The 26982-nt window shown below is 48.1% G+C and overlaps 8 protein-coding genes across 8 annotated transcripts; 4 read left to right on the forward strand and 4 right to left on the reverse strand.

The window, feature by feature from the left end:
• Positions 1-742: 742 nt before the first annotated feature.
• N7473_006598 (NAD(P)/FAD-dependent oxidoreductase) lies at positions 743-2073 on the forward strand (the record flags this gene model as incomplete). The annotated part of the gene is made up of 4 exons (XM_057152538.1): positions 743-959; positions 1022-1288; positions 1349-1873; positions 1931-2073. The coding sequence occupies 4 exons, from the start codon at positions 743-745 to the stop codon at positions 2071-2073; spliced, it is 1152 nt and encodes a 383-aa protein (XP_057006876.1).
• A 695-nt stretch (positions 2074-2768) lies between these two features.
• Positions 2769-4541, reverse strand: N7473_006599 (cytochrome P450; the record flags this gene model as incomplete). Its single annotated transcript, XM_057152539.1, has 5 exons — positions 4292-4541; positions 4025-4238; positions 3906-3974; positions 3244-3846; positions 2769-3193 (listed from the first exon to the last, which is right to left on the reverse strand). Exons 1-5 carry the CDS (start codon positions 4505-4507, stop codon positions 2769-2771), a joined length of 1527 nt encoding a protein of 508 aa, XP_057006877.1. The 5' UTR covers positions 4508-4541.
• A 1397-nt stretch (positions 4542-5938) lies between these two features.
• On the reverse strand, positions 5939-6118 carry N7473_006600 (uncharacterized protein; the record flags this gene model as incomplete). Its single annotated transcript, XM_057152540.1, has 1 exon — positions 5939-6118. One exon carries the CDS (start codon positions 6116-6118, stop codon positions 5939-5941), a length of 180 nt encoding a protein of 59 aa, XP_057006878.1.
• A 1086-nt stretch (positions 6119-7204) lies between these two features.
• Positions 7205-8458, forward strand: N7473_006601 (aldehyde reductase II; the record flags this gene model as incomplete). Its single annotated transcript, XM_057152541.1, has 5 exons — positions 7205-7474; positions 7526-7709; positions 7776-7930; positions 7990-8089; positions 8148-8458. The coding sequence occupies 5 exons, from the start codon at positions 7205-7207 to the stop codon at positions 8456-8458; spliced, it is 1020 nt and encodes a 339-aa protein (XP_057006879.1).
• Positions 8459-8759: 301 nt separating this feature from the next.
• Positions 8760-16123, reverse strand: N7473_006602 (Acyl transferase/acyl hydrolase/lysophospholipase; the record flags this gene model as incomplete). The annotated part of the gene is made up of 6 exons (XM_057152542.1): positions 8760-9688; positions 9761-13484; positions 13562-14310; positions 14372-14747; positions 14833-15912; positions 15983-16123. 6 exons carry the CDS (start codon positions 16121-16123, stop codon positions 8760-8762), a joined length of 6999 nt encoding a protein of 2332 aa, XP_057006880.1.
• Positions 16124-17777: 1654 nt separating this feature from the next.
• Positions 17778-22369, forward strand: N7473_006603 (CDR ABC transporter; the record flags this gene model as incomplete). Its single annotated transcript, XM_057152543.1, has 5 exons — positions 17778-18607; positions 18674-20363; positions 20427-21074; positions 21139-21545; positions 21604-22369. The coding sequence occupies 5 exons, from the start codon at positions 17778-17780 to the stop codon at positions 22367-22369; spliced, it is 4341 nt and encodes a 1446-aa protein (XP_057006881.1).
• A 2026-nt stretch (positions 22370-24395) lies between these two features.
• N7473_006604 (SDR family NAD(P)-dependent oxidoreductase) lies at positions 24396-25347 on the forward strand (the record flags this gene model as incomplete). Its single annotated transcript, XM_057152544.1, has 4 exons — positions 24396-24416; positions 24484-24922; positions 24979-25065; positions 25124-25347. The coding sequence occupies 4 exons, from the start codon at positions 24396-24398 to the stop codon at positions 25345-25347; spliced, it is 771 nt and encodes a 256-aa protein (XP_057006882.1).
• A 259-nt stretch (positions 25348-25606) lies between these two features.
• On the reverse strand, positions 25607-26545 carry N7473_006605 (4-hydroxybenzoate octaprenyltransferase; the record flags this gene model as incomplete). Its single annotated transcript, XM_057152545.1, has 1 exon — positions 25607-26545. One exon carries the CDS (start codon positions 26543-26545, stop codon positions 25607-25609), a length of 939 nt encoding a protein of 312 aa, XP_057006883.1.
• Between the last annotated feature and the right edge of the window lie 437 nt (positions 26546-26982).

A 26982-nucleotide genomic window follows, 5' to 3' on the forward strand; every position in this document is an offset into this window, starting at 1 on the left:
CTGCTACAAGCACAACCGGATGGGAAACTCCCCGCCCGATTATAGTGTCGGCGTTTGGCTACCACGCGCCCTTAGAATAACGAAGAGCATCGTGTCCGAATTAGCGGCCCTCTGTACGTTGGTGAGGCCCCACACAGGAGGGGTGGCACAAAATATGGAACGTGCATAAAACCATGGGTTAAGAGTTAAAGAGAATATTGTTCACCCAATTTTGGAATACATACGGCAAAGCGCCCCTAGAGGTCTGTCTGAACATGGATGATCGAACTTTTCGCAGCCATCACAGATGCTTCCCGAAGATCATCATGAAAATACTGCATGCATCGCCAGGTAGCAACGTGCAATGACACATAATACGAAAGAATCTACAGCAAAGGGAGTAGACATATTTCCCCTCATTCCAGGCAAAAACCTGCCAATAATGGATGGGGTAATTGTACGTCCAATCTCCAGTCAAGAACAATGGGGTGATCTGCGGTTTCTCGTTACACCAAGCTCTTTGGGAGCAGCCTCGACCTTGCAGATTTGATCCTCAAGCGACGAAAAATGCAAGGGAGCTAAATACGAAATCACAACCCCACTACCGTAGGCTGGTAGAGGTACATACTATTTTCTTATTCTAAGCAATTGGTCAATAGATCCAATATTGATCTGCTTCTTGCACGGTCGTGAGTTATAAAGGGCCCCGACTTACCCATCGCTATCTATCACGAGACTCACGAAGCCAGGCCTATCAGTCAGAATGTCTATCAAGACAGTGTTTATCTCGCTACTGGCATTGGCTGGGGCAGTCTCGGTGCCCCAGACAGATTTCGATGTCATTGTGGTTGGTGGGGGCCCTGCAGGTCTCAGTGCTCTCAGTGGTGTCGCTCGGGTCCGACGCAATGCTTTGTTATTCGACAACCAGCAGTATCGGAACGCCCCAACCCGTGAAATGCACGATGTCATTGGAAATGACGGTAAGTGTTTACTGGCGTGTGTAACTGATTGATCCCCGGCCAGATCACCTAACATCAACTAGGCACCCCGCCTGCGACGTTCCGAGGTCTGGCACGAGAGCAGATCTCGAAATACGACACCGTTCACTGGAAGAACGAGACTGTCGCCTCCATTGTACCACTGGACGGTGATTTTTCAGTTTTCAATGTCACTGACGCGACCGGCGCGAGCTACACCGCACGCAAGATCGTGCTTGGTACGGGCTTGCGCGACTTGATCCCTCCGACACCGGGAATGCGTGAGGCATTCGGTAAAGGGATCTTTTGGTGTCCCTGGTGTGACGGTTATGGTAAGTCTTGTGCCAAGGATGCTATATACGAGACTAAGGAGCTAACATAAACCTCTTCAGAACACCGTGACCAGCCCTTCGGCATTGTCGCTGATGTCGCCAATGTGCTTGGTGCAGTGTTAGAGGTCCACACCCTGAACAGCGATATTATCGCATTCACCAATGGTACACGGACACCTGATGGAGAGGCTCGTGCTGCGGCAAAGTATCCCGACTGGGACAAACAGCTGGAGGCTTGGAACGTCACCATCGATAACCGTATTATCCAGTCCTTTGAGCGTCTTCAGGATGGTGGCGCGCACCGGGACAATGACGAGGATAAACAGTATGATAAGTTCCGTGTGCACTTCACTGAAGGTGAGCCAGTGGAGCGGAATGCTTTCCTTGTTGACTACCCCACCGACCAGACCTCAACACTCCCATATCAGATGGGCCTTGAAATGGACGGCAGCAAAATTAAGGTCGCAAGTTCTATGCGAACCAACGAGACCGGTGTCTTCGCTATCGGAGATGCTAACAGCGATGGCTCCACCAACGTCCCTCATGCTATGTTCAGCGGTAAGCGCGCTGCCGTTTACATTCATGGTGAGTTTCAGCCCATCCATGAGCCGTGGTTCAATGACTGACTAAAATTGATCACAGTGGAAATGTCTCGCGAGGAGTCTAAGTCAAAGATCTCCAAGCGTGAGGGCATGATTTCTCAACGCGAACTCGAGGAGGAGGCTAACAAGGCTATTGGTGACAACCTTGAGCGCGAATGGAAGCGGGCTCAGGATTTGCAGTGAGGCCGACGCTTTGGAAATAGCTGAATGTTATGCATAATGCATTCAAAATCTCGGGAATGTCGCAGTTAATGTGAAATCATGGTTTTAGTAATTCAAGCGACCATGCGAACAAGTCATCATTACGTTGCTAATCCTGGATCTCATCCGTATCATGACACCCCTATATTTGATCATCTACCTATTCGCGGTTGAGATCAATTTATGTCCCGACCGTTTGGGAGCTATTGAATACACATATTCAAACGAGAACAGAGCAGTAGCAGCACATTTATAGGAGGGGTTAGTGCTTTACATCGTTGTCGTCGCTTAGCGTAACAACTTGCGAGACTTGGTCTCCCGAACATGATGTTCATGTGTACCCTGCTATTCATACGGGGAAAGATTGATGGCTCCATCTCACTTGGCCACAAATCTAAGATTGGAGGATGAAAATACAGGTATAGCCTTCCTCGGAGTCTAGGCAGATGGCTCAATCGGAGGCATTATCTTTCAATTTAGAAGCGGGGCATAGAAATAACAACATTTAGGGAGAGTCATAGTATTGGGCTCTGATAAAGTATCTTCTCCATATAGAAAGCTAAAGAGGTCCAAAGTCGGTAGAGGTGATAGCATTTAAATCTCAGTGGAATATGTCTTGTCCCCTGCTCGGAGTATGATGAACCAGGGATAATATAGACTAGCTTAACAAAGAAGCGCTATAGAGTAATCTCTTCCTGTCTTCTTCTCACAGAAATTCTCGCTAATGGGTCTGCAGACAATCTCATTCCTGATCTCAAGATCTGTGGTGTGCATCCTTCAGCCAACCGGAAGTCATATTTCATGATGACTTGACACAGAATAACCTTCAGCTCAGCGGCAGCGAAGAATCGACCTGGGCAGGCATGTTTTCCAAAGCCAAACCCCATATGCTGGGGAGAAGGTGAAACAAACTGAGCTACGCTCTCCATGTCCGTAGACCCCTCGCGGAGCTTCAGGAACCGGTAAGGATCGAATGTTTCGGGGTCTGGGTAAATACTTGGATCCCACATCTTGCTGCAAGAGACAAGGATGATGTCACCTTTTGGGATGACGGTTCCATCAGATAGCTTGACGTTACTTTCCGCTTTGCGGGCCATTTTAGCTGTGGTTATTGTCAGTATGGAGAACTCTAGGGAGTAGATAAGCACCAACCGATAGCCATAGGCTTGACTCGTTGAGATTCTTTGATGACACTGTCCATCAACTTGAGTTTGTACATAGTACTCTTATTCCAACCACCGTCTCCAAGCACCGTGATGATTTCCTTTCGGAGTTCATGAACGACATCTTCCCGTTCACAAAGGTCAAGGATCGTCTGGGTGAGTAGATCAGTTGTTGTATGAATAGCGGCCGTAGATAAAGCTAGTTGCATTGCAGCCTGACCAAAAGGCTGACTTTGGCCGTTTTCCCCAAGCCACTGAATCGCATCGTGGTATGTTTCTTCGGGTTTGCCCTCCGCGATGGCTGCTTTTCGATCCCTCTTTCGCTCCTCCACAACCGGGTTGATAATATTGTTGGCTTCTGCGAGCTCTTGTCGGATCTTTTGGCATTTTGGGAGGAAGCGCGCCGCCAAGGGACGCAGAATCTCCGGCCAAAGTCTGAGCTGCGCAGCAGCAATCAGGGAGTCGATTGTGTAGTTGACCGTAATTCGTAGCCAGTCGGGGTTGCGACAAATCTTCTCCCCCAGAAATACCCGAGATGAGAGTTGAGCAATTAGACCAAGAGCCTTGGGCCTTAGGTGAATGTCATGCCAGTCTGGACAGCAAGGAGATCAGCAAATCTCATAAGTTCATGGCTGGATAGGAAATGCTTACCAGGGTTGTTAGTCCATTGCTCCCTTAAAACGATATTTGCTTCGCCAGACATAGGCTCGGTGATGTTGACTGGCTGAATTAGTGAGCTAGAAATTATCTGGGAACGGGTTACATCTTACTCAAATTCTGGGTGAGCTTGGTTCGAACAGTATCTTGAATGATATCCGAGGTGACGGTGACTTTGACGGCATCGAAGCCTGGAATATTGACATGGTGCTCAGTCACCAAAGCACCGCTCAAGGTCAGCGAGCGATGACTGCGAATATCCTCTGCATAATCAGCGGAGAGGATGGTTCTTGTGCCATTCTCAGTGACTACTCGGAAGGCTCCAGCCTACAGAGAGAGTTAGCATTTCGAATCCAATGTCGTTAACTGACGAGAAGTACCTTTGAGAGACCACTCATGATAAGATTGTGCGCATCTTTCAAGTAGCGCTGGCGAGCTTTGGCTATTCCAAGTTCGAAAGGACGTTTCCCGTTTACCAAAGGCAACTGAGACTTGTTACCAGAGGTCAACAAGAAAAAAACCCCCGACAGGATGACCACGGCAATGAGACCGGTAGTCTCGAAGCTGGCCAACAATTGAGGTTGATTGGAAATCATGTTGGAGCAGCCCTTCAAGAAAAACTATCCGATCGGACAGCAGAAACGTAGAGGAGAGGAGAAAAATAAGGATAAGAGGGGTTTGAAATGAAACTACGGCATGAGGCATGAAAAGCACTGACTAATCCCAGGTTACAGCCTAAACCAAGTCCTCAGTAGTGCCTTAGACCTACGGTGACTTCATTTTTTCAGCTTCTGTCATGTATGAAAAAAGATAAAAGCCCCCAAACCATTGAATCCCAGCTTAATTGGATCCGCGCGCTCATCTCAAGGCAGGTTGTGTACCACCCCAAGCAGGCGAGAGCCCTAATACCTGCCCTTACAGGCCCACGTCGGATTACATCAAATCAAAAACAGACTTTTATGTACTATCTTTCGCATTATCATGAGTGGATAAGCAGGTTGGTACTTAGATAAAATTCTTCGAGCTCAGATAACTCGGCCTTGCAGCTCATACACATGTATCTTTATGCAACGCAATGAATCACTAGTGGCGTCGATCCGGCCCGTAGCTAGCCCACGCACAAAAATGGGGGAAGTGACGATAGGATCTGGGCATTGTACATGTGCAATAAAATTGTGCGCTAAAATTTATAGAAACGCCTGGTTGGCTGATAGCTCAACTGTATGCATTTCAGACTCTGCGTCGACACCGAGGGCCGTTGGATTTCAAGGCTCAATAAATCGGACGGCTTTTATCGAGCGTGATCGATCTACAATGTCTGGCCAAGTGGCGGCCGATATCTCCACCAGGGCGCCCAATAGTGCTATATGTATCCCATTTACCAGACCAATCTTACATCTCTATGATGCATAGAAAAGCCCCTGTTAAGTACCGTAAATTTTTTAAAATTTCAATAATCCAATGCTTATTCACTGTGGGGTTATCGGTTATTGACTGGCCAGACAGTGTACAAGCCTCGTACACGAGTTTCGCTTCAATTTTTGCATACCTCCCAGGACATGGAAGTGTATGTCCAGCCCTTCGCGGCGTTTTCAATACATTGATAGGTTAACTAAGCTTTGGAACCTTTCCCATCCCAATACCCTCCAAATGTAAATTGCCTACTGACTGGCCTGGCGCGTTGTACCCTTGGGCCCCCACGTCCCAATTACGTTACGTTAGCTCATTTGGTGTGGGCCACCTCCGGTAAAGTGAATTGTTGTAACCACTCTACAAGCTCAACTGCACACAAAATCTACTTAATTGATGTGTCCATTGAATGTATTGTAATTCTAACAGCAATAGATTCACCACTGTTAAGCCACCGAGCATGAGGCTTCTCAACACATAACACACTGTTCATGACAATTCTTATCTTGAACCTATGGGCTCCAAATAGCCGACCGATCCGATAATGTTCAACAGGCCAGTTTATGCTTCGCAGCACGTCCAGCATTCCTATTACTAGATTAGACCAGCCAAAACAATCACATAACAGAAAGCGATTCTGCAGTAGATATTGTACGCACCCGACCATCCGATTCAATCTGGGCCGTTTCCCACCCAGATGGGCAAGTAGTGAGTGGCTCATCTCTGCACAAACGCAGGCAGACGGGTCCTTCAGTAGCCTGTGGCAGGGCATAAACGCTCGAAACAGCCAAGGCCATGGTGGTGATGAAAAGAGAGAAGAAGCGCATTTTGAATAATGGTCACTGGGAATATTTTGATAGAGATTGAGCGATGGTAGTGCGTGTTGGTAGGACAAAGAGGGCATGGCAGATGATTTCGACATTATTTATGTTGACCTAATGCAGATCTCATAATGGGTATGAGGCTGGGAATTTGCGACGGCCAATTCTACGTGCTACGTGATATTCATGCAAGGCGACGCGCGTTGATCGAGGTGGTACAAAACCACAACTTGGGTAATCGAGAAGCCAATCCAGCCTCCTTGAGTCCATGTAATAAAATAACGATCCCAGATAAGTCGGTAGGCACCGGATGATCTGTGCCAAGATATGCACCACGGGTAGAAACAGGTACTAGCTCGTGCTTAAGACTGCAGAAATAGAGCTTTATGCAACGGGTCGGAGCGCTCCGTTAGTTGTACAAGTGAGATCGACATTGCATAAAAAGCGGGTCAAGATTACATTACGCATGAGTGGATCAAGGCCAAAGTGGGGGCAGGCAAGGGTTATGTTACATGTAACAATATGCACCATTATTATTACACCTTGATAGCTTTGTTGGCTGTGTAACGTTCGTGGCGCATGAAAGTCGAAGCTAGTGGTTGAATGCCGGATTGCCGATCCGTTGAGAAGCCGTACTCAGTCAAGATCTACGTTCTGGACATAATTCATTGTATTTTCAGCTAAGCCACATTCATGTACGCCTATGCACACTTGATTCGAGTTACTTTTTCGATCGATAACTTTAAGATTTACTACTCTACTGGCTATGGTCCTTACCGCTGCTGTTGGAAAGTACACAGAATAGGGGATGAATTAAATTGGGTAGAGCAGACAGATATTCTGCGTTCTGGCCTCATTACTGACTTACGTGGCCCCTGAATAGCCAGTCACCTAGCCCTCCAAAATACCGTTTTTGAACCAGCGACGTGACTCATTGTGGCTTTCAGTGTCAGACCGTCAGTTGAGAGCTCTGGAATTATACTGAGCCAAATTTTGTTATCCAAGATCAACTCAAACATCCCCTCAAAGGGCCCAGAGCAGATTCTGAGGTAGCAGGCAATAATGACTCCATTCCAACAGAACGCGATTCCATATGGATCAAAGGTTCTCATTACTGGGGCAAACGGCTTTATTGCCTCACACATCATAGCCGTTCTACTTGACCTGGGCTACACGGTCAGAGGGACTGTGCGCACTCCAACTCCATGGTTGGATGACTACTATTTGGAGAAATGGGGACCACATCGTTTCGAATCAGTCTTGGTCCCCGATTTCCAAAAGCCAAACTCATTTGACGAGTGTGTACAGGGTGTTTCGGGAATTATTCATGTTGTATGTCTTCTTCGCCTTATTCAGGAATGTAATATTGAGTTATGTTACTAGGCACAAGCTTTGCCCTCCAGTCCTGTTGTGCAGGACGTGGATGACGCAGTATCGTATACGGTAAATGGCAACGTAAAACTTCTCGAGGCAGCTTCAACGCAGAGCTCGGTGAAGCGTGTTGTCTTTACTTCGTCCATTGTGGCTGCAGGCTACCCAAAAGGGCCGGAGTTCAAGCTGGATGTTGGTAAGAAACACCAAATCAAATTCTCGACCTCGTGTTTTGTGGATTGCTAAAACTTCTTTCGCGCAGATTCCTGGGATGAATGTGTGAGCCAGGACGCGAGGTCCTCCGTTGACCGATCCGCCTATCGAGAGTGCAAGGCTCAAGGCGAGTTTCAGGCTTGGAAATGGGTTGAGAAGAACCAACCAGCTTTCGAATTCAACACTGTACTCCCATGGTTCACCGTGCGTGTGAAGGCCTCAGTCTAAACACATGATTGAAACTAACTATGACGGACTGACAGTTGGGTAAGGTGCTCCATCCAAAAATTGGCGGCTCGACAATGAAATATGTCACCGGGTTGCTTCAAGGCAACACGCTACCCTTCAAGTTCCTTCCTCTACGTAAGTAAAAACTACCTTGGTGAGAAGCAAATAGCCGCTAACATGGCTATATTGTCAGCATGGTTCGTGGACGTAGTCGACACTGCCCGACTACATGCAATTGCGCTATTCTGCCCTACTGTGCGATCAGAGCGCGTCTTTGCTGCAGCAAGTCCGTTTGTTTGGGAAGAGGTCATTCAAATTCTCAGAAAAATCCAACCGGATAATCAAAGTATCCCAGAGCCTCCTCGAGACGAACGAATGACGGTCGGTGAAGTTATACCAGTAGCGAGAGCTGCGAAGCTTCTCGCTGAAAATTTTGGACAGCTTGGCTGGACCACCATGGAGACCTGTTTGGAAGGTGGCATCAAAAAGGATTCTGCTAAATAGACGGGATCAAGCGTGCTCTGAGGGGTGAACTGCTTTTGGAGAGGATTACCTGTCAAATTATATTTTGGTAGAAAAGTAAGAACCAGTCAGTATGCGATAGAATACCATATGAGTATGTTTCATAAATGCGTCCTGCCAGCTCCCAAGGTCAACCTTATCCTCCCATCCCACGTAGATTAAATTATCCTTCCGAACGGGGTAATTTCATTGAGATTCAAGTTCTGCAGTTAATCGAGCCGATTAATTTCAATGGAGATAGTGTGCATTAAATAAACCGAGACTAAATTTGGGAAGCAATAGACTAAACTTGAACGTGACTGCGAAGGAACTTATATCCCTCCAAGACAGCCTGGAAAGCCTCCTTATCTTCCTCATACCTCGGATAGATGTCAAACAGATGTAGACCTTGCTCCACAACACGAAGCTCAGCCTCAATGCCCTGGATTCGGAATTCGTCGTGTGTCTTTTGTGCCTGCTCCAGAGGAATCAGGTCATCGAGCGCTCCATGGATAAGAAAAGTAGGTGATTTATAGCAGCCGCGACGAATCTGAGCCAATGGGCTGACCGCTTGAACTTCTTCGGTCGTTGGGTGTGGTAATATTTCTTCTGTATCACTTGCTTTGCGAGACGTACAGTGATGCTTTCCGCGCAATAGAACAGGCAAAGTTTGCCCACTCCAATTCATATGCAATGCAATTCGACTCCGCGCATCACTGGGGGACATCCATCCTCCCTGAGCGTTTGTGCTAGCTGGGGGATTGTAGCCAGTGATCGGCGTTTCAAAGACACCCTCCCACACATCGTATGCCGTGCCGACGGAAGATGAGTCCTTTCCATACGGATGGTTAGGTTTGGACCAGAACGGACTTTCGTAATCGGTTGGACAGTAAAAGGCAAGAACAGCCTGAGGAGGTGGAATGGCAGCTTGGGGTGCTGTCCAAGCAAGGGTCATTGCTAAATGGCCTCCTGTGGACCATCCAACAGCCACCACTTGGTCTCCATCTGGCCGGATGTCCGGACGGTCAAGCGCCAAACTTGGAAGTGTATAGCGTGCCCAGCGCAGGCCCTCTCGTACATCGTGCATAGGTCCTTCAAGAAGGGAGACCTCAGGGCAAAGCCTGTAGTCAATGCTGACAGGCAGAAACCCAGCTTCCAATAGCATCTTGATTTGCTTGGGGCGGACATCACGACGGGAGAGCATGACATGTCCTCCACCATGAATCATAAGAGCTATTGAGAATGTAAGAAACAGGGTCACCTCGTTGGGGAAGAAGAATGGCGCCTGGTGATTCGACTACATACCGATCGGACGAGCACTTCCGGGAGGCTGGAGACTCTTGGGGTAGAAAATATCTGCGCAAAGCTGGACAGCATTTTCTTCACCGAACACGACAGTCTCCTTCTCCGGCAGGAGCGTAGTGCTTTCCAATCCTTGGTCCAGAGAGAGAGCGGGTGTTGGTGAGCCGGTAATCAATCGCAAAGTGTTTGACTCTGGAGAGGCATTCCGGGACCAGTCCACCCATTGGAATCCTGACTGGGAGAGCGTATCTTTCCATACATACTCGCTGGCAAGTGCATGTTTCCTGCCGTCATCAAAGAGCCACCAGCCCTCTAGAAGACCGAATACAAGATCGAACCAAAAAATGTTGCGTGTAAGCTCAATCAAACAAAGAATTCCGTCCGGTCGCAACAGTTTCTTGATATTACCGCAAGATTTAACCAGGTTGCGGGTGGCATGAATACAGTTGCTGGAGATGATAATATCGTACTGTCCAAGCATCTCGGCTCCAGGACTCTGCTCGATATTCAGCGTCTGGTATTTCATGAAGTTGTAATGCTTGAACTTTTTGCGTGCCAGCGCCAGGAGTGACGAAGAGAGATCAGTGAATGTGTATTCGAAGCTTAGGCCCGGGACGGCCGTGAGCTGACTCAAGAGAGCCTTTGTTGTTCCCCCGGTACCTGCACCGATCTCGAGGATTTTAATTTCGTGCAAGGAATCCGCGCGTCCAAGGAGCCCTGTGAGGTACTGCGCTAGGTGGCGAGTTGCTGCGTTGAACATAGGTGCATTCGTGTAAACATCCTCCATCAGCTGGCGAGCTTCAGCATTCTGGAAAAGAAGGGCAATGGGATCAGCTGCCCCTGTCAAACAATCAGCTAATCTCATGCCGGTCTTTTGAAGGAGCTGGTGCTCCGATGCGTGCTGAGGATAAAGGGCCACGATCTCTTCATGCAATTGACACGAAGTCACTGGGCAGACAGGGGTCTCTGTTCGCACGAAGCCAGCCTTGGTGCCTTGAATCAAACCTGATGACTCCAAAATGTCATAAAGCTGCCCAAGCACCTTCTGATGCTGTGGCAAAACCGCAAGCTGAGGAAGACTCTGCTCAGGCTGGAGGTCTGTCAACGAGACACCAAGGGATTGGAATGCCTCTACCACATAGGCAGTAACAAGTGCCATCTGCGTTGGGTAAACAGAGCTATAGAAGCCATCCCATTTTGTTGCTTGACTATGAGATGTAGTTTCTCTGATTTTGCCGAAGACGAGAGGTGCAGCGTTCATGAGACCATACGAACCCTCCATTGATACAGGCGTCGGAATCGTTGAGTCATCATACCCAGAGGAGGACCGACCGGAAGACTCGCTTTGTGTGATTGGTTCGTATTCATCTGTCACGGGGTGTTGTTGAGGGAAGATGGTGTCGACAAGCGCCTGAACATTCGGAATTTCTGCTAATGATGACGTTGTCATTGACACGTTGAACCTTTTGCTGATTTCTGCAAGAACCTCCGTCCGCATCAATGAGTCCACACCAATCTCTTCTAGGTTGGAAGATAGAGGAAGATCTTCAGCGGGCATCCCCAAGAGATCGCAGAGCATGGATTGAACATCCCTAAAATGATTATTCCTGGAAAGTGCGTCGGTGGGGGCAAGATGAATGGGCTCATCTGTGCTCTGTGCCCTGGGGTTGATGGTTCCACCACTTGGCAGCAATTCCGTGACTGCGTCTCTCTTTTGATCGACGGGTTGGCTGTTTAGTCCTTTCAGAGCCCTGGTGAGAGAAGTGATTGAAAGACTTTTGAATCCCACTGCGAGAATAGCGACAGCGAGCTTGCCTGTTGTGCGATCCAAAACAAATATATCAGACGTGATCTTGGTCTTCGACGAGCGCTCCACGTTGGAATATATATCCCAGGAACGTGATGATGCCACATCACGAGCAAGGAATGGCTCGGCAATAAGGAATTCCCCAACCTCGGTGCAGACAAACACCTCCTCCTCCCGAATATCCGACAGACAGTTGACATGGAGGCCTGCAACTTGGATGAAGTTGTCCATAAGGATAGGATCACACCTACTACTGGACGTAGGTGATACGCCGAGATTGACAACACCCGTAGCCTCGTTTTCGGTTGCATACACACTCTGAACGCCACGGTAGCACTCTGCATAGTTGACCACTCTTCGGAACGCCTGATAGACCGCCATGCCTTTGAAACCACTGGAGTTCCGTGAATTCTCGATGGATTGAACCCGAGTAGCATCAATCAAGCGATTCATCGAATTCAAGCGGGCAAATAGCGGATCTGGGCGATCAAATGGATGAAGGCTGATCTTTCCAGCCGCATGGGTCAGGATGACATCTTTAGCATCGCGAGTGAATAAAGAAAATATCCAAGTCATTTGGCCTGACTGATGTTTTGAAAGCTTCAACAGGATACTGCCCGAAGGGTTGAGCACTAGAGGTGCTGAAATTTCGAGATCTCGAATATGAGGCATTTGAGACACAGATGTGCTCCCCGGTGAAATGAGATGCGCGGCTCGAACTACCATCTCAATATAAAGAGACGCGGGGCAGAGGTTTTGATCAACAACTGCATGCCCGCTTGTACAAATCTGGTATAGGGGATCGTTTGTGTTGATGGCACATAGAAACTCCGTGTCCTTCTTGCTTAAGAGCTTTATGAACGGAGGCGGGCTGTCTTCGGTGCGTGTGGAAGGCGAAGCCTCGTTCTGAGTCGGAATGAAGGCAAGGGGATCGAAATCAATCCAGTGGCGATTTTGAGCAAATTGATACGGAGGAAGATTCATCCAGTTGAAACTCTTTGCCTGACGAGCGTGGAACGACCAGAATTGCACCGGTACACCTTTGTTCCAAAGGTTGCAAGTTGCCTGGGATAGCTTTCTCTGGGCCGATGGACCTTCTAAATCGATGGGCTGATAGAAATGCAGAGCAGCGGCAGGCACGCTGGCTTCCACAACGCGTCGGACCATTGAAATGATGGGAGATGCAGATCCAGCTTCCAGCCAGATAGCTGGGCCTTGAACCTTTCGGACAGCTCGCTCAACTGCTGCCTGGAAGTGAACCTGGTGTCGGCTGTGATCCACGATTGCGTTCGGGGTCACAGGTGACCAATCACCCTTGGATGAACATGGCTCTAGAGGAATGGATGATGGGAAAAACTGGATACTCTGAGCCACCTTGGTCAAGCCTGGAACGATGCTGTCTACCATTTGGGAGTGGAAGGCGTGTGTGTTCTTCAGACGCTTGGTGCGAATAACGCGGGAGGAGTCCTGTGCCACCAACTCCTCAAACGCACGGATAGACGTCTCATCTCCTGCAAGGATGAGGTTGCGGGGTCCATTCACACAAGCAATGTCGACAGTGATGCTCGGTTCCCCATTGAGCAGGCACTGAACTTCTGCATCGGCCGCTTCGACTGAAAGCATTACCCCACGCCCTGGACCCCATTCATCACGGATCAGTCTAGCGCGCTCAGAGACCAGATAAATTGCATCTGACAGCTTGAGCCCTCCACTGACACAGAGGCCAGTCAACTGACCAAAGCTATGACCAATGATTCGGTCTACCTTTAGCCCGGAATCTAACCATGATTTTGCCGAACTGTATTGGATGGCGAAAAGAACGCAGTGTAAACTGACGATATTCTCAATTGAAGCGGGGTTGAAGATTTGCGGGAACAGGCTGGGAAGGCCGAGGGCCTGGCAGACACTTTCGCATTCCATCTGGATGACAACCCGTAATTAGAAATAGCTCAAGAAGTTGATATTTCTTGCAAAAGGGAAAGAAATAGGGGTCTTACTAAGTGGTATTGAAGCAATTCACATTTGTTAAACAGGTCCTCGGAAATGTGGGCTGTATCTCCATTTTGACCTCCGAAGCACAAAATGACGGGTAAGCGTGCAGATGTTTGTTTCTTCGCAATTGTGGCCTGCTGAGCTGAGGACTCGAGCATTGTAACAAGTGTAGCAACATCGTCAGATGGGGTGGGGAATGAAAGTCTGTATTCATGGTCTCTGTTTTGCTTTGAAGCCAGGTTGTACGCCAGGTCAACACATCGGCCAATTCGTGCGTGTCGCATGTAGGAGATCAAAGTCTTGCAGTAAGATCGCAAGGATTCCGCTGAGTTTGCGGCAACGATTATTGGCACTTCTGATGGTTGCTGACAGGATTGAGTTGGCTGGTTGGAAGATTGTGCATGTTGCTTGATAACTATAGCGGCGTTGCTGCCTGCCGCACCATAGTTTGTCACCATGGCCATGGCATTTGAGGACATGGCGGATGGCCATTCAGTGAGTTGAGTGGGGATATCGATGAGCTCATTTCCAAACGGTGCGATATTAGCATTCAGTTGAGAAAAGCTGGCCTGCTTGGGGATTTGGCGTCTCTGCATCATCATAATAGTCTTGAGCAGGCCGGCAACTCCGGACGCGGTCTCTGCATGTCCAATGTTGTCTTTGATGGATCCCACATAGAGCTTCTGCTTTCTCGCTGGCCCGCTGAAGGTCCTTCGGATGCTATCAAACTCGATCGGGTCACCAACTTGGGTTCCTAAAATTTTCTTTCCTTAGTAGACTGAGCGTCAGAGCCTTAGGACGAATAGTGAACGAACCGGTTCCATGCGCCTCAACATAAGTGATATCTGCGGCAGAAACACCTGCAGCAGACATCGCTTTCCGATAAAGTGATATTTGAGACTCCGAGTGTGGCACCGTGATGGGGGAACAGTTCGCTCCCTGGTTGACTGCAGACCCCCCGATGACGGCAAGAATAGGGTCGCCATTACGAATCGCATCGGCCAGTGGACGTAGAACAACCAGACCCGCTCCTTCACCCCTACAATATCCATCCGCACTTTGATCGAAGGCCTTTGATCCCCCAGTAGGGGAGAGGAATGAAGCTGCAGCCAAATTTTGTGTGACTCTCGGGCTAGTCATCACGTTAACCCCTCCTGCCACAGCAATGGAACACTCTTTGCTATCGAGAGCCTGTTATGTTTAAGAATAAGCCCAGTTCTCATAGTGCTTGAAATTAAAGAACGGCATCGTTCGGGGCATTGGAATAATAACTTACCTTGCATGCCATATGAATGGCAACCGCAGCTGAGGAGCAGGCAGTGTCCACAACGATGGAGGGACCACTCCACCCGAAAAAATGACTGATACGACCACTATTAAATGCCTGAAGTGTGCCAGTGGCTGAAAAAGCATTAGAGTTAACAGATCCAACATTGTCTGTGTAGTCATCGGATCCTACGCCCACGTAACAGCCAATGTCGGTCGGCAGGTTTGCCTTTTTCAAGCCACAATATCCTGCAGACTCCATGGATTCATAGGCAACTTGAAGTAAAAGTCGCTGCTGAGGATCCATAGCCTCTGCCTCGCGAGCTGATATGCCAAAGAAACGGTGATCGAAAACGTCGGGGTTGGCCAAGTAATTCCCGAAAAACGGTCCCTTGGGCTCCCGGGCAAGTTTGTCCATGTTAAACCGCTTGTTAGGAAGTAGACTAACAGCGGTCTTCCCCAGTCGTAGCATCTCCCATAAAAGCTCTGGTGAATCCGCCTGCGCATATCGACAACCCATGCCAGTGATGGCGATAGGGAGTGCGGTCGGGGAGATATTTGTTTTGATTTGTGTATTCGTCGCCTCATCTTCTGCCCGACCACATTCACCATTGCTGGACAATCGACTCGATGAACTTGGTAGATCGACGAGGCGATTTTTGATTAAGCGTGGCACGAATTGATCAGTCCCGATGGCAGAAAATGTAAGTTGCCCATCAAACCCGCCCTGGGTTTCCTCAATCACGGAGGATACAGTGAGGGACCAGAGGGAAGGCTTTACAAGTATTGATTCCAGGGCCACTTCATGGATCCTTGAGATATTTTCAATAATCTCGCCGTTCACGTTGGATCTCAGTGGCAGGGGTGACCAAATTTCGGTGTCGGGCAAGCGGAACCGGGCATCCTGCACACATAATTTCGCAAGGTGTGCCACAGAATCGATGTGAACATCATGATGGAATCTTCCGCGCACGCTGATGACCTTGGCCGAGAAGTCCTGACTTTTTAATTGCTCCAAGAAATCAGATAACTCGGTATCCATGATGTTGACTGTGACTGAGTTTGTATCGGTATAGCAGGAAATGTAAGGCTAAATAAATGATCGTTAGATTTGAGGGGAATCATGAATGTTTGGATGGAAGGAATCCTCCAGTACGCACCGTTTCAAAACCGAGCAAAGTTTGCTTCAGCTTTTCGTCATCCATATCACCTTTCCATCTCACCGCGACAGATTGACTCTGGCCGTGTTCGAGAGAATCCAAGTCAACCGCAGCTCCGATACATACAGCTAGGCGTATCATGGCTGATGCAATAACTGGGAAGTCACTTGTTCCCTGTGAACATGAGACCGCAGCTGCAGCTAGGAATCCAACACAAAAGCCTTGAGCATCAACGACGTGATGCTCCCGTATAGGTCCCCAAGCGGTCCAATATTCTATGATTTGCCTGAGTAATGTCACAGGAGTTAAGAGGACATTCAATGCGAGTTCTGGGCTTCTGAGAGGTTCGCCTCGTGCTAGCTGACCGAGCACATTCAGTTGTTCAGCACCTGAGACCTGGGATAACGCAGGCCAGGCATTTGTGATGACAGTCCATAAAGATTCAAGCTCCTCTAGAACGGGCTTGAGAAATATGAGTGATGGAATAGTTTGGAGGGAATTTTGAATGAAGAATAAGCTCTCGGCGATCGCTGAACTTTGAGGTCCAAAAAGAAGGCAAACGGGCCGAGCTGTGTGGACAGTTGAGGATGCCATTGTGGCTACCAAAGGAGAGAGAACCAGCTGAAGACCACGGTCGGGATATTAAGAAGAAGGAACAGGCTTGAATAGGTACTTTTGCGTGACTACGGTCCCGTAACTTATATACCAGAGTATGCTGCTGGAGTGTTTATCATCACAAAAGTCCAGAACAAAAAGTCGATGGAAAAGAGGCAAACAAGAGACCCATTCACTAGTTGTCCTGATATGCAGGTTCTGGATGGTCTATGGAGTACAGATTAGCAAAATATTGCATAGACGCCTTACTCTTCCACGAACTGGGGATCCACCTGCAGTTGATCGCCCACAGCGTAGCATCTCTCATCTCGTATCTGCACAATCAAAGCAAGAGTAATTCAATCAAGTTGTGACTTCATGTCGTTACTGTCCATTCTCATAACTCGTGGCTGGCTGACCTTCCGTGGGTCCCAAGAAAGGGGAGCTTTAAGCTGCATGGATGCACTGGCGATCAACTTTAGTTTGCGATCGCCCATCGTCTCTCAAGAAGACTTGCCAGCCATTCGTTTGAAAGCGGCTAATCGCCACTCTTCACCGAATACTCACTATTTCCACTTCTGCCACCATTTAATTGTATTTTTATTTTCTTGTTTCTACCATCAGGAGCTGTTGAAACATTTCTCTTGGGCACTTTGTACAGCTGGCATTTTCACATTCCAGTGGGACTCCAATGCGACTTGGGTTGTGTAGCCTCGATTGCATTCAACAATTCACACCCTATCCCTTACATTGGCCATAGAGGTGAAATCACAATTGGTGAGATCTGTTGACTTGAGCCCACAGCTTCAGCCAAAACAGGGCCAGCACTGGGTAACGATCAGCGGCCTCAAGTGGGGAAAAAAACTACTTGGTGGTACAGAGGAACACCTCTCAATCAATTCCAAATGCCATTTCGTTCACTCGGACAAAAAAAACAAATAGTTAGTCGTAGTCTAGAGTTGCCAGTAGTCCACGTAAGTCCGACCTGGGTCGGATAGTTCCCGCCGCTCCAGCAAGCATAGTGTCTATCCATGCGAAATCTGTCAACACCAACTTATTGATGGCACTTAACATCCCCTGGCCTTCTTAAATTTTCCTTGCGCTTTGCTCGCCCTATGCAGCCCATTCCACGAATCGTGCAAGTAGGGAAAGTGCGAATTGCTCCATCAACCTCAATCTTGCGCGTAATCCTGAGCGCATTATGAGTTCCCCTCAAGGCGACCGGGCCATATGGTCTATGTCAGGGAACTTCTCACAAGATTCTGAGAAATCCGTTTTTAATTCTAAACCCCTCTCTGATGGACTCCTTCCTGTTTCAGCCCAAGCGGAGCAGCGGCCAGTCCTGGGCAGTTCCAAGGAAGACCAACCGACAGCAACAGAGGAGACTGACATCCCAGGCTGGGCGAGCAGCAATGTTTGTGCTCCAGGTCTTACAGCGCTGGAGCCTCGCCAGCGTGGTGTGTTATTTGAGGACTTGTTTGTTCACGGGTCGGACTCTACCCTTCGCGTCCAACCTACGGTCCTCTCTACGCTTTGCTCCCCAGTGACGCATATCGCAGCCCTGTTTCGGGGTCGACGTGAGGGTCGGGTACAAAGCTCGATCTTGTACGGACTTCATGGGGTTGTAAACCCAGGCGAAATGCTTTTGGTACTCGGCCGACCCGGGAGTGGGTGTTCAACTTTTCTCAAAGTGCTTTGCGGGCATTTTGAGAGTCTGGAATTGGATCCAATCAGCAAAATCCAGTACAAGGGCATCTCACAGAAGAAAATTGTCGATGGGTTTCGTGGGGAGGTTGTTTACAACTCAGAGGTGGACCACCATTTCCCACATCTGACAGTTGGTGAAACACTTTCCTTTGCGGCGCATGCGCGTGCTCCGCAGAATCAACTGGGCATGGTCAGTCGAGACGAATACGCAGAGTCATCTGTCAACAATGTTATGAATCTCTTGGGTCTGTCGCATCTATACGATTCAAAAGTGGGAGATGACTTTGTTCGGGGCGTCAGTGGAGGGGAGAGGAAAAGAGTGAGGTAAGCCGCTAGTGGTTACAAGGTGACAATTAGGTAATGCGCGATATTAACAGTTTTGGGAAATAGTATCGCTGAGATGTTGCTATGTCGGGCCTCTCTCGGTGCATGGGATAATAGTACGCGAGGTCTAGATGCCCTCAACGCGCTTGAGTTTGTTCGTGCGCTTCGCTTATCCGCAGACCTCGCGGGATGCTGCCATGTTGTCGCGGCATACCAAGCCTCCGATCCCATTTATAATACTTTCGACCATGTCATCATTCTTTACAAAGGGCACCAAGTCTTCTTTGGTCCATCGACGCGCGCTGTGGAATACTTTGAAGAGATGGGCTGGGAACGACCTCCTCGACAGACAAGTGCCGACTTCCTTGCCGCCGTGACTGACCCTGGTGAGAGGCAGCCCCAAATTGGAATGGAAAATAGAGTTCCCCGTGATGCTGTTGGATTTGAGGCATACTGGAAGCAAAGCCCCGATTATGCTGCCCTTCAGGCATCATTACGACGATACGCTCGGGAACACCCGCTTGATAGCATGGAGGAAGTTAAGTTTGCTTGCCTGAAACATGCCGAGCAAGCCTGCCAAGCTCAGCCTTCATCGCCCTATCTACTTTCCTTGGTCTCGCAGATACATTTGTGCTTGATCCGAGCCTTCCAGCGCACACGTAACGACCTTCCTTCTATAATTGCTACCGCCATCGTGCAAATCGTGGTAGCCGTCATTATTGGGTCGCTCTTCTTCAACATTCCTGACAACTCTACGGGACTTAGTCAAAGAGCCACCGTTCTATTCTTGGCTGTCTTGACCAATGCATTAATTGCAATGCTCGAGATCAACGTACTATTTAGCCAGAGACCAATTGTCGAGAAGCAAACCGCGTTCGCATTTGTTCACCCCTTCACTGAAGCCCTCGCTGGGATTATTCTGGACCTTCCCATAAAGTTGATCCGTTGTCTGTTGGCCGGTTTGATTCTGTACTTCATGGCAGGCCTTCGAAGAGAGGCATCAAACTTCTTCATTTACATCCTCTTCCAGCTCACCGCGGTAATGACAATGTCGGGAATGTTTCGCACGCTGGCCAGCATGACCCGCGCAGTCGGCGAAGCCATGGCCTTGGCCGGTATATTGATCATGTGTATCGCCGTTTATACTGGTTTCACCCTACCACAATTCGATATGCATCCATGGTTTTCCTGGATCAGATGGCTCAATCCAATCTTCTATGCCTACGAGGGTATTATCGCCAACGAGTTTCACGGTCGCATGTATGAATGCGCGGACTTTATACCGAATTATCTGCCGTCTGTTCGAGGGAAATCATTCACATGCTCTTCCATCGGTGCAAAGGCAGGAGACCTTCTTGTGTCGGGGGATAGGTACATTGGGGATGGCTACGAGTATTCATATGGACACATCTGGAGAAATTTTGCGATCATGGTGGCATTTTCAGTCTTCTTCCACATTGTCCATCTTGTGCTCACGGAGTATTCTCCAAAAGGCCAGACAGCTGCGGAAGTTTTGGTCTTTCGTGCGGGTGGCGTGCCACAGGTCCCACACAAACGAGACCTGGAGCTTGGCGAGCAGCCATTCACAGGGGAAACGGCTAGGAATCTAGAATCAAAGATAGACTCCTTTCCACCACAGCAGGATGTTCTTAGTTGGAAGGGTCTCACATATGAAATTCCTATCAAGGGCGGCCACAAAAGACTACTTGAAGATGTTAGTGGCTGGGTGAAACCAGGCACCCTCACGGCTCTGATGGTACGCAATCCTTCTACCCCTAGCTTGCATTATCACCCTCTCGACTAATATTTTACAACACAGGGTCTTTCGGGTGCAGGAAAAACCACCCTCTTGGATGTGCTCGCTCAACGTGTGTCTGTAGGAGTTGTCACCGGAGATGTGCTCGTCAATGGCCATGGGCTTGACTCTAGCTTTCCCCGGAAGACCGCTTACGTTCCCCAGCAAGATCTTCACCTGGACACCGCAACAGTTCGCGAGGCTCTTCAATTTAGTGCGGCGCTGAGAAGACCGCGCGATGTCTCAGTCGAGGAGAAAAATGCCTTTGTTGAGGATGTGATCCATATGTTGGGCATGGAAGAATTTGCCGAAGCTGTAATCGGGCACCCAGGCGTCGGTTTAAACGGAGAGCAGAGAAAGCTTTTGAGCATCGGCGTTGAGCTTGCTGCAAAGCCCCAACTGCTTATCTTCCTGGATGAGCCAACCAGCGGGCTGGACGCTCACAGCTCATGGGCAATCTGTGCCTTTATGAGGAAATTAGCGGATCATGGACAAGCTGTTCTCGCCACGATTCACCAGCCTAGTGCAAATTTATTTGGGCAGTTTGATCGTTTACTGCTCCTTGGGAAAGGTGGCAGAACCCTTTATTTTGGTGATGTGGGGCATCGGGCCCGGACTCTGCTGGAGTATGTTGAAGCAAATGGAGGGCGTCGCTGCGGTGTTGCTGAAAACGTGAGTATATTTACACTAAACGCGAGTCATTTCTTACGAGGTACTGATCTTCATTGTCTCTAAGCCCGCTGAATATCTACTCGATGTTGTTGGTGATGAGGCAAGTGAGCAAACTGGTTCTATAGATTGGGCAGAAGTGTGGAACCAGAGCCCAGAACGGAAGCAAGTTCTCGATGATTTGGACCACTTGGTTTCACGCACCTCTGAGGCATCGTCCCCAACAAACCCTAACAGTGACAATGATGAGTTTGCAATGCCATTTTGGGCTCAGTGCCAACATGTCATTAAGCGTGACTTCCGACAATATTATCGTCAGCCGGACTATATCATGGCCAAATTCGCCTTGGGAATCGTTTGTGGCCTTTTTATCGGGTTCTCCTTCTGGAAATCGGATAATTCTCGCCAAGGCTTTCAGAACACTTTGTTCAGCCTCTTTCTTCTCTGTACCATTTTTTCTACGATGGTAAATCAGTGAGTATTAACTTCGTTCTGCCTACCATGAGGCTTTACAATCTAACTCCATGAATAGGATAATGCCAAAGTTTGTTACTCAGAGATCACTATACGAGCTACGCGAGAGGCCGGCGAAGACATACTCTTGGAAAGTCTTCCTTCTTTCTCAATTCCTGGTCGAAATACCTTGGCAAATATTGCTCGGAGTCTGCACTTGGGCTTCATTCTACTTCTCCGTCTACGGTGGCGACCAATCGCCACAGCGCCAAGCACTTGTTCTGTTATTTGTTGTGCAGTTCTTTATCTTTGCATCCAGCTTTGCGCAATTCGTCGTTGCCTCATTGCCCAATCCCGCTCTTGGAAGCATGCTAGCTGTCTTCATGTTTCTGCTGTCTTTGCTGTTCAATGGCATCATGCAGCCGCCGAGTGCTCTGCCTCATTTCTGGAAGTTTATGAACCGCGTTTCCCCCCTGACATACTATGTGAGCGGGATCAGTGCAACTGCATTGCATGGCCGGCCTATTCACTGCTCAGATCGCGAGCTGAGCTTGTTTGACCCGCCAGTGGGCCAAACCTGTGGTCAATATCTGCACGAATTCCTAGTGGCAGCTGAGGGGGAACTCTACAATCCGGAATCTTCCCAACAGTGTCTATACTGTCCCTACCGATCAGCAGACCAATATCTCGCCACTAGAGATATTGCTTGGGAAGATCGCTGGAGAAACTTCGGAATTTTCTGGGTGTATATTGTCGTCAACGTTTTTGGAGCTATTGTGCTATACTATGTCTTCAGATTATTGCCAAGTTCAAAAAAGGCTCGAATCCATGCTGCTCGACGATGATGCCCAATATCGGCCTCCTGATATCGGCCTCCTGAGACTTCATGTTCCCCGCCTTTTTTTTTTATTTTTTTTTTTTCCTTCGGGGTTACTTTTACTCAGGCTTTCAGGCTTCTACTTTACCTAACATAATTTTTTGCCTGTCTTTTCTTATTGAATTGAGCTTCAGTCTGCATTGTACGATAGTTCTCAATTACTTGAATAAACAGCAGCAAGAGTATGTGGAGGACCAGATTATGCATGCACTTTTCAGCTTTTGTCAGTAAATTGGGTTCAGCGCAGTCTTAGGTGGATCGTACCTGCGAATATGGCCCCTGTGATACACAAGCAGTAACTTGATAGCGCCTCGCAGCAAACAATTGATTTTAATCAACTTGCCTTCAACTCCACCGGCGACACCTGTACACGTGTGCTGTCATTGCATACGCGTCGACTATCAGGAATATGAAAATGCAACTCGTATGAAGGTGCTTCCCTAGAAAAATGAAAAAGAGGAAAAAAGCCCAATGCTCTTCAAGAACGCCCTGCTCGCCTGAAAACCCGTACATTTCCAATTTTGTTGGTGTTCGTGCTGGCCAGCCACATATAGACTGGGTGCATGGACTGTGGGTCAGAGCCCCTGAGGCAGCCTCTGAAATCTGATATGTCCAGCCATAACGTGTCTCAATGTTACACCGCCCCAATAACAAAGGATAACAGAGGGTACAATCATCACCGTTCTCGCATGGTTACACAATTATCTCGCTGTTGTCATGACTTCCGTCCATTAATACATAGTTAGATACCTAGTACGGTCCTGTGATATCAAGTGCTTCACGCTCTCCTCGTGGGTTGCCATAGCAACCTTCTCTCAAAAGATCTATATTAAAGTACTCCAACGAGTGAAATAGCGCCACCACATAATAAGAGCATCCAAGGTGATTTGTTGGCTTTCTGATAGGAAAGTCCGCCTCAAGGTTCTAGGTGATGAGGCCAGGCCTCATCTACTGAAGGAGCTCTAGACAATCTACTTTTTGTTTTTCGGGCGCCCACTTTTCACCACGATGTACAGGAGTCTCGTGTGTGCCACCAAGATTGTTGTGTAGTAACAACCATTGAATTCTTGTCAGTTAAGATGTAGTTTGAATAAGTCGGATTGATCAATCAGAATTTGTCATACTCTACTAGCGATTCCTTGTAATCGTGATCGTTGGCCTCCAATAATGGGCCACCGCAAGCGGCTATCTACAACGTTTCTCCCAACCTTTTTAACGGCTGACAAGGTTCAGCTTCAATCTATGTAGTCTTAACTTTAATTCAAGGTATAAAACAAAAAATTGTCCACTCTTTGCAGGATCTTCTCTTACTTCAAAATGGATTGTATTCTTAAAATCAATTATCCCCGTGAATCTGGATTCCAGAAAAGGAATTGAGTGAGAAATGGACCAACAAAAAATTCGGAAATTATTGCGCTGAAACACATCAGTCAAAGGAGAAGTGACGGAGTATTGATCAGCGGTTGGGCTACACTGTCTGGCCACAGGCGGGTAGATAGCCCCACCGTGGCGTCCAATAATGCCACATGTATCTCAATCACCAAATAAAAACTACCACTCTATGACGCATAGTTAAATCCCTGATAAGTACGGTAAAGTTTCATAAATTTTAAAAATGCTGTGCATATGCACTGTGGGACTATCTACCCGCATGTGGCCAGACAGTGTAGATAAAGTACGATGCGGCTGTGTTCTCTCACATTGTGCATGATGTATGATTCGTTGGTACTACGTGAAATTCACGGTCGATGAGTGGGTTTAGTTTGTTTCTTTTTCCTTTCTTTGTTTTTCTTTTTCCCGCAGGATATGCAAGTTAACTAAAATGGAATCTACTATATGTAAGGAATAAATGAAGCATTGAAAATCATTGAATGATAGTGGAAAAGGCGGGACAAATTTCCCAGATCCTTGACCTTGAGAGTAAGCTCTATTGACTATTCACAAAGCTCGACATTGTCGGCGATTCGAGTTTTTCTATCGCTTTTGATGCAACCATGTCGCTACTTCGAGATCACGTGAGTCTCCAAATCGCACTTCAAGGCGCGGTAACGAATAGAAGAAGGACAGCTAAAGTCTTGTTAGGTTTTGATCATCACAGGCAGCGCGTCTGGGATCGGTCTTGCCACAGCAAGCGCAGCTCTGAGCGAAGGAGCTAAGGTCTTAGGTGTCGATGTCGCCTCTGCACCGGAGTCTCTGAATGAGAATCAGAATTTCAGGTTTCTGCAGAGAGACCTCACAGATGCGGCCACGCATAAGGATATTGTTGAGACATGCGTTCAAGAGTTTGGTGGACGTATTGACGGGTTGTTGAACATTGCGGGAATCATGGACCGTAACAACAGCGTCGACAGCTTGACGGATGAGATGTGGGATCGGTGCATCGCGATTAATCTGACGGCTCCAGTGAAGCTGATGCGGGAGGTCATTCCCATAATGCGAGAACAGAAGAGCGGAAGCATAGTCAATGTCGGTAGCAAAGCGGCTACGAGTGGCGCCGCTTCTGGTGTCGCATACACAGCAAGTAAGTAACCCGCTACTCTGATAAGCCGTACTAGAAATAACGCGGAATGCGTATAGGCAAACATGGTCTGATAGGAGCGACAAAGAATGTCGCTTGGAGATACAAGCAGGAAGGAATTCGCTGCAACGCGGTTTGTCCCGGTGGTAAGAAAATTCGATCGATGGAGTATAAACCGCTCAAGAAGTGACTGAATTACTGTAGGTGTTCCAACTGGCATAGTTCAGGCATCCAATCCAGAACTTTGGGACAAGGCCGCACTCGAGACAATGTCCTCAGTTCACCAAGCACATGCTTCTGACAGGTCGATGGGCTTCGGCGTTGAACCGGACGACATTGTCCAGTCTCTGCTATTCTTGATCTCCTCTCACAGCAAAAGGATTAACGGGGCTGTCATTCCAGTCGACAATGCTTGGTCGGTGATTTGAGCTTTGTGATGCCTCGGCTGGATATTCAAGGACCAGGACTAGTATATGAGAAATAATTCAGACCTTAAAGCAATCTCCACGTTTTCAATGCCATGAACTTGATTACAATAAAAAGCGGCAACAAGTGGATTCATTTGCATAGTACTTCAATAAATAATGAGAACCACCTCATTGAATAAACTATTCAAAACCCATCTTCTCCTCATAGATAGATACATAACCGCGTAAAGCAAGAGTACCTAACCGCAGGAACCCAGGTCTAGTCGTTGATACAGTTCTCGGCGACGAATCCAAGTACCCAAAACACGGTGGCAAGGAAGAAGGGTGATTTTGTATGAGCCTCCACCTTTGAGGACTTTCCAAATCGGGTTGCTTGTAGCAGAATTGAGAAGCTGATAAAATGGCCTCCAACAGATAAAATGAAGAAAGGCAAGTCCAGCCCAGCCAAAGCCCCTGCGGTCGCAAGAAAAGCGGTAGAAGCATATAGAAGAGAATATGCAACAGTATTGATGCTATTCCGAAATCGCACAGCCATGCTTCTCACGCCAGCTTTGGTGTCATCTTCAGTATCCTGCCTCGCGTAGATCACGTCAATCATAATGATCGATGTTGCGATGAACATATACATGCACACAGTGGGGAGAAGCTGAGTGAGGGGTTCCAGGCCAAGACTGTGCATGGCCATAGGAACCGCCCAACCGATATTGGCCAGGGTCAATTGTGGGTAATCGGTAAATCGCTTGCCGAAAGGATATAGCAAAGCAAAGAATGTAATAATAGAAGCATCGAGTAGGCAAGGGCGCGGTAAAGAGGTGACCGTGTAGCCTCCACACGCGAAAATGATGAAGGTCAGCAAAGCGGCATGGGCTTTTGATACCGCTCCCCGAGGGATGGGCCGTGATCTTGTTCGCGAAACCTGGCTATCCAAGTCTGAATCGATCAGGTCGTTCCAAACACATCCACCACAGCGAAGGAAGAAAGACCAAGCGGAAAGAAGTGCGGTGCGATGCGCAATAATATTCAGTGGGATTCGGGTGGGTGAGACCGAGGCCGCGAATGCGACGCCCACAAGATAAGGAGAAGTATTGAGATAGAATCCAAGAGGTCGATGGACCCTCATCAACTCGCCATATGCCGCCAAGGCTTTTGACAATGAGAGCTGTGCTTTGTCTTTCTGAATGTTGTTTGGGCAATTCATGTTGGAATAAGTTAAAGGCACAAATCAAGGAAATAGGCTTAGCCCAATATTGCGGTGATGGAGAGTATTTGAGAAGAAGTAGGAGATACCAGTCTACCCAAGGAGACCGTTATTTAGTCAGGCGGTTATGTTGACCACAGCCCGGAAGTAGTGAGAATGTGGCATCGAGCAGATTTCGGCAATGAGCATTTTAGTATCTCTGTAGCACGAAATGATACAGGCATCCTGCAGCTTTTCAATAGCACGATGCATAGCTATCGTACAATGACAGCGCTGTTGCTGGGTCCCTTGCGCAGAGTTCCATGCTCAGCTGTGTTTTTTTACCACCATTGAGTTGCAGACCCACAACAAAAGTAATGAGAATATTTATGCAAATACGGGGCAGTTGTGCAACAGGTAGTACTGTACTAAATATCGGATTGGAACATCTGTGCAGA

Source organism: Penicillium subrubescens (genome assembly GCF_028828155.1).
Source record: "Penicillium subrubescens strain IBT 31985 chromosome Unknown utg000005l_segment0_segment0, whole genome shotgun sequence".
Taxonomy (NCBI): domain Eukaryota; kingdom Fungi; phylum Ascomycota; class Eurotiomycetes; order Eurotiales; family Aspergillaceae; genus Penicillium; species Penicillium subrubescens.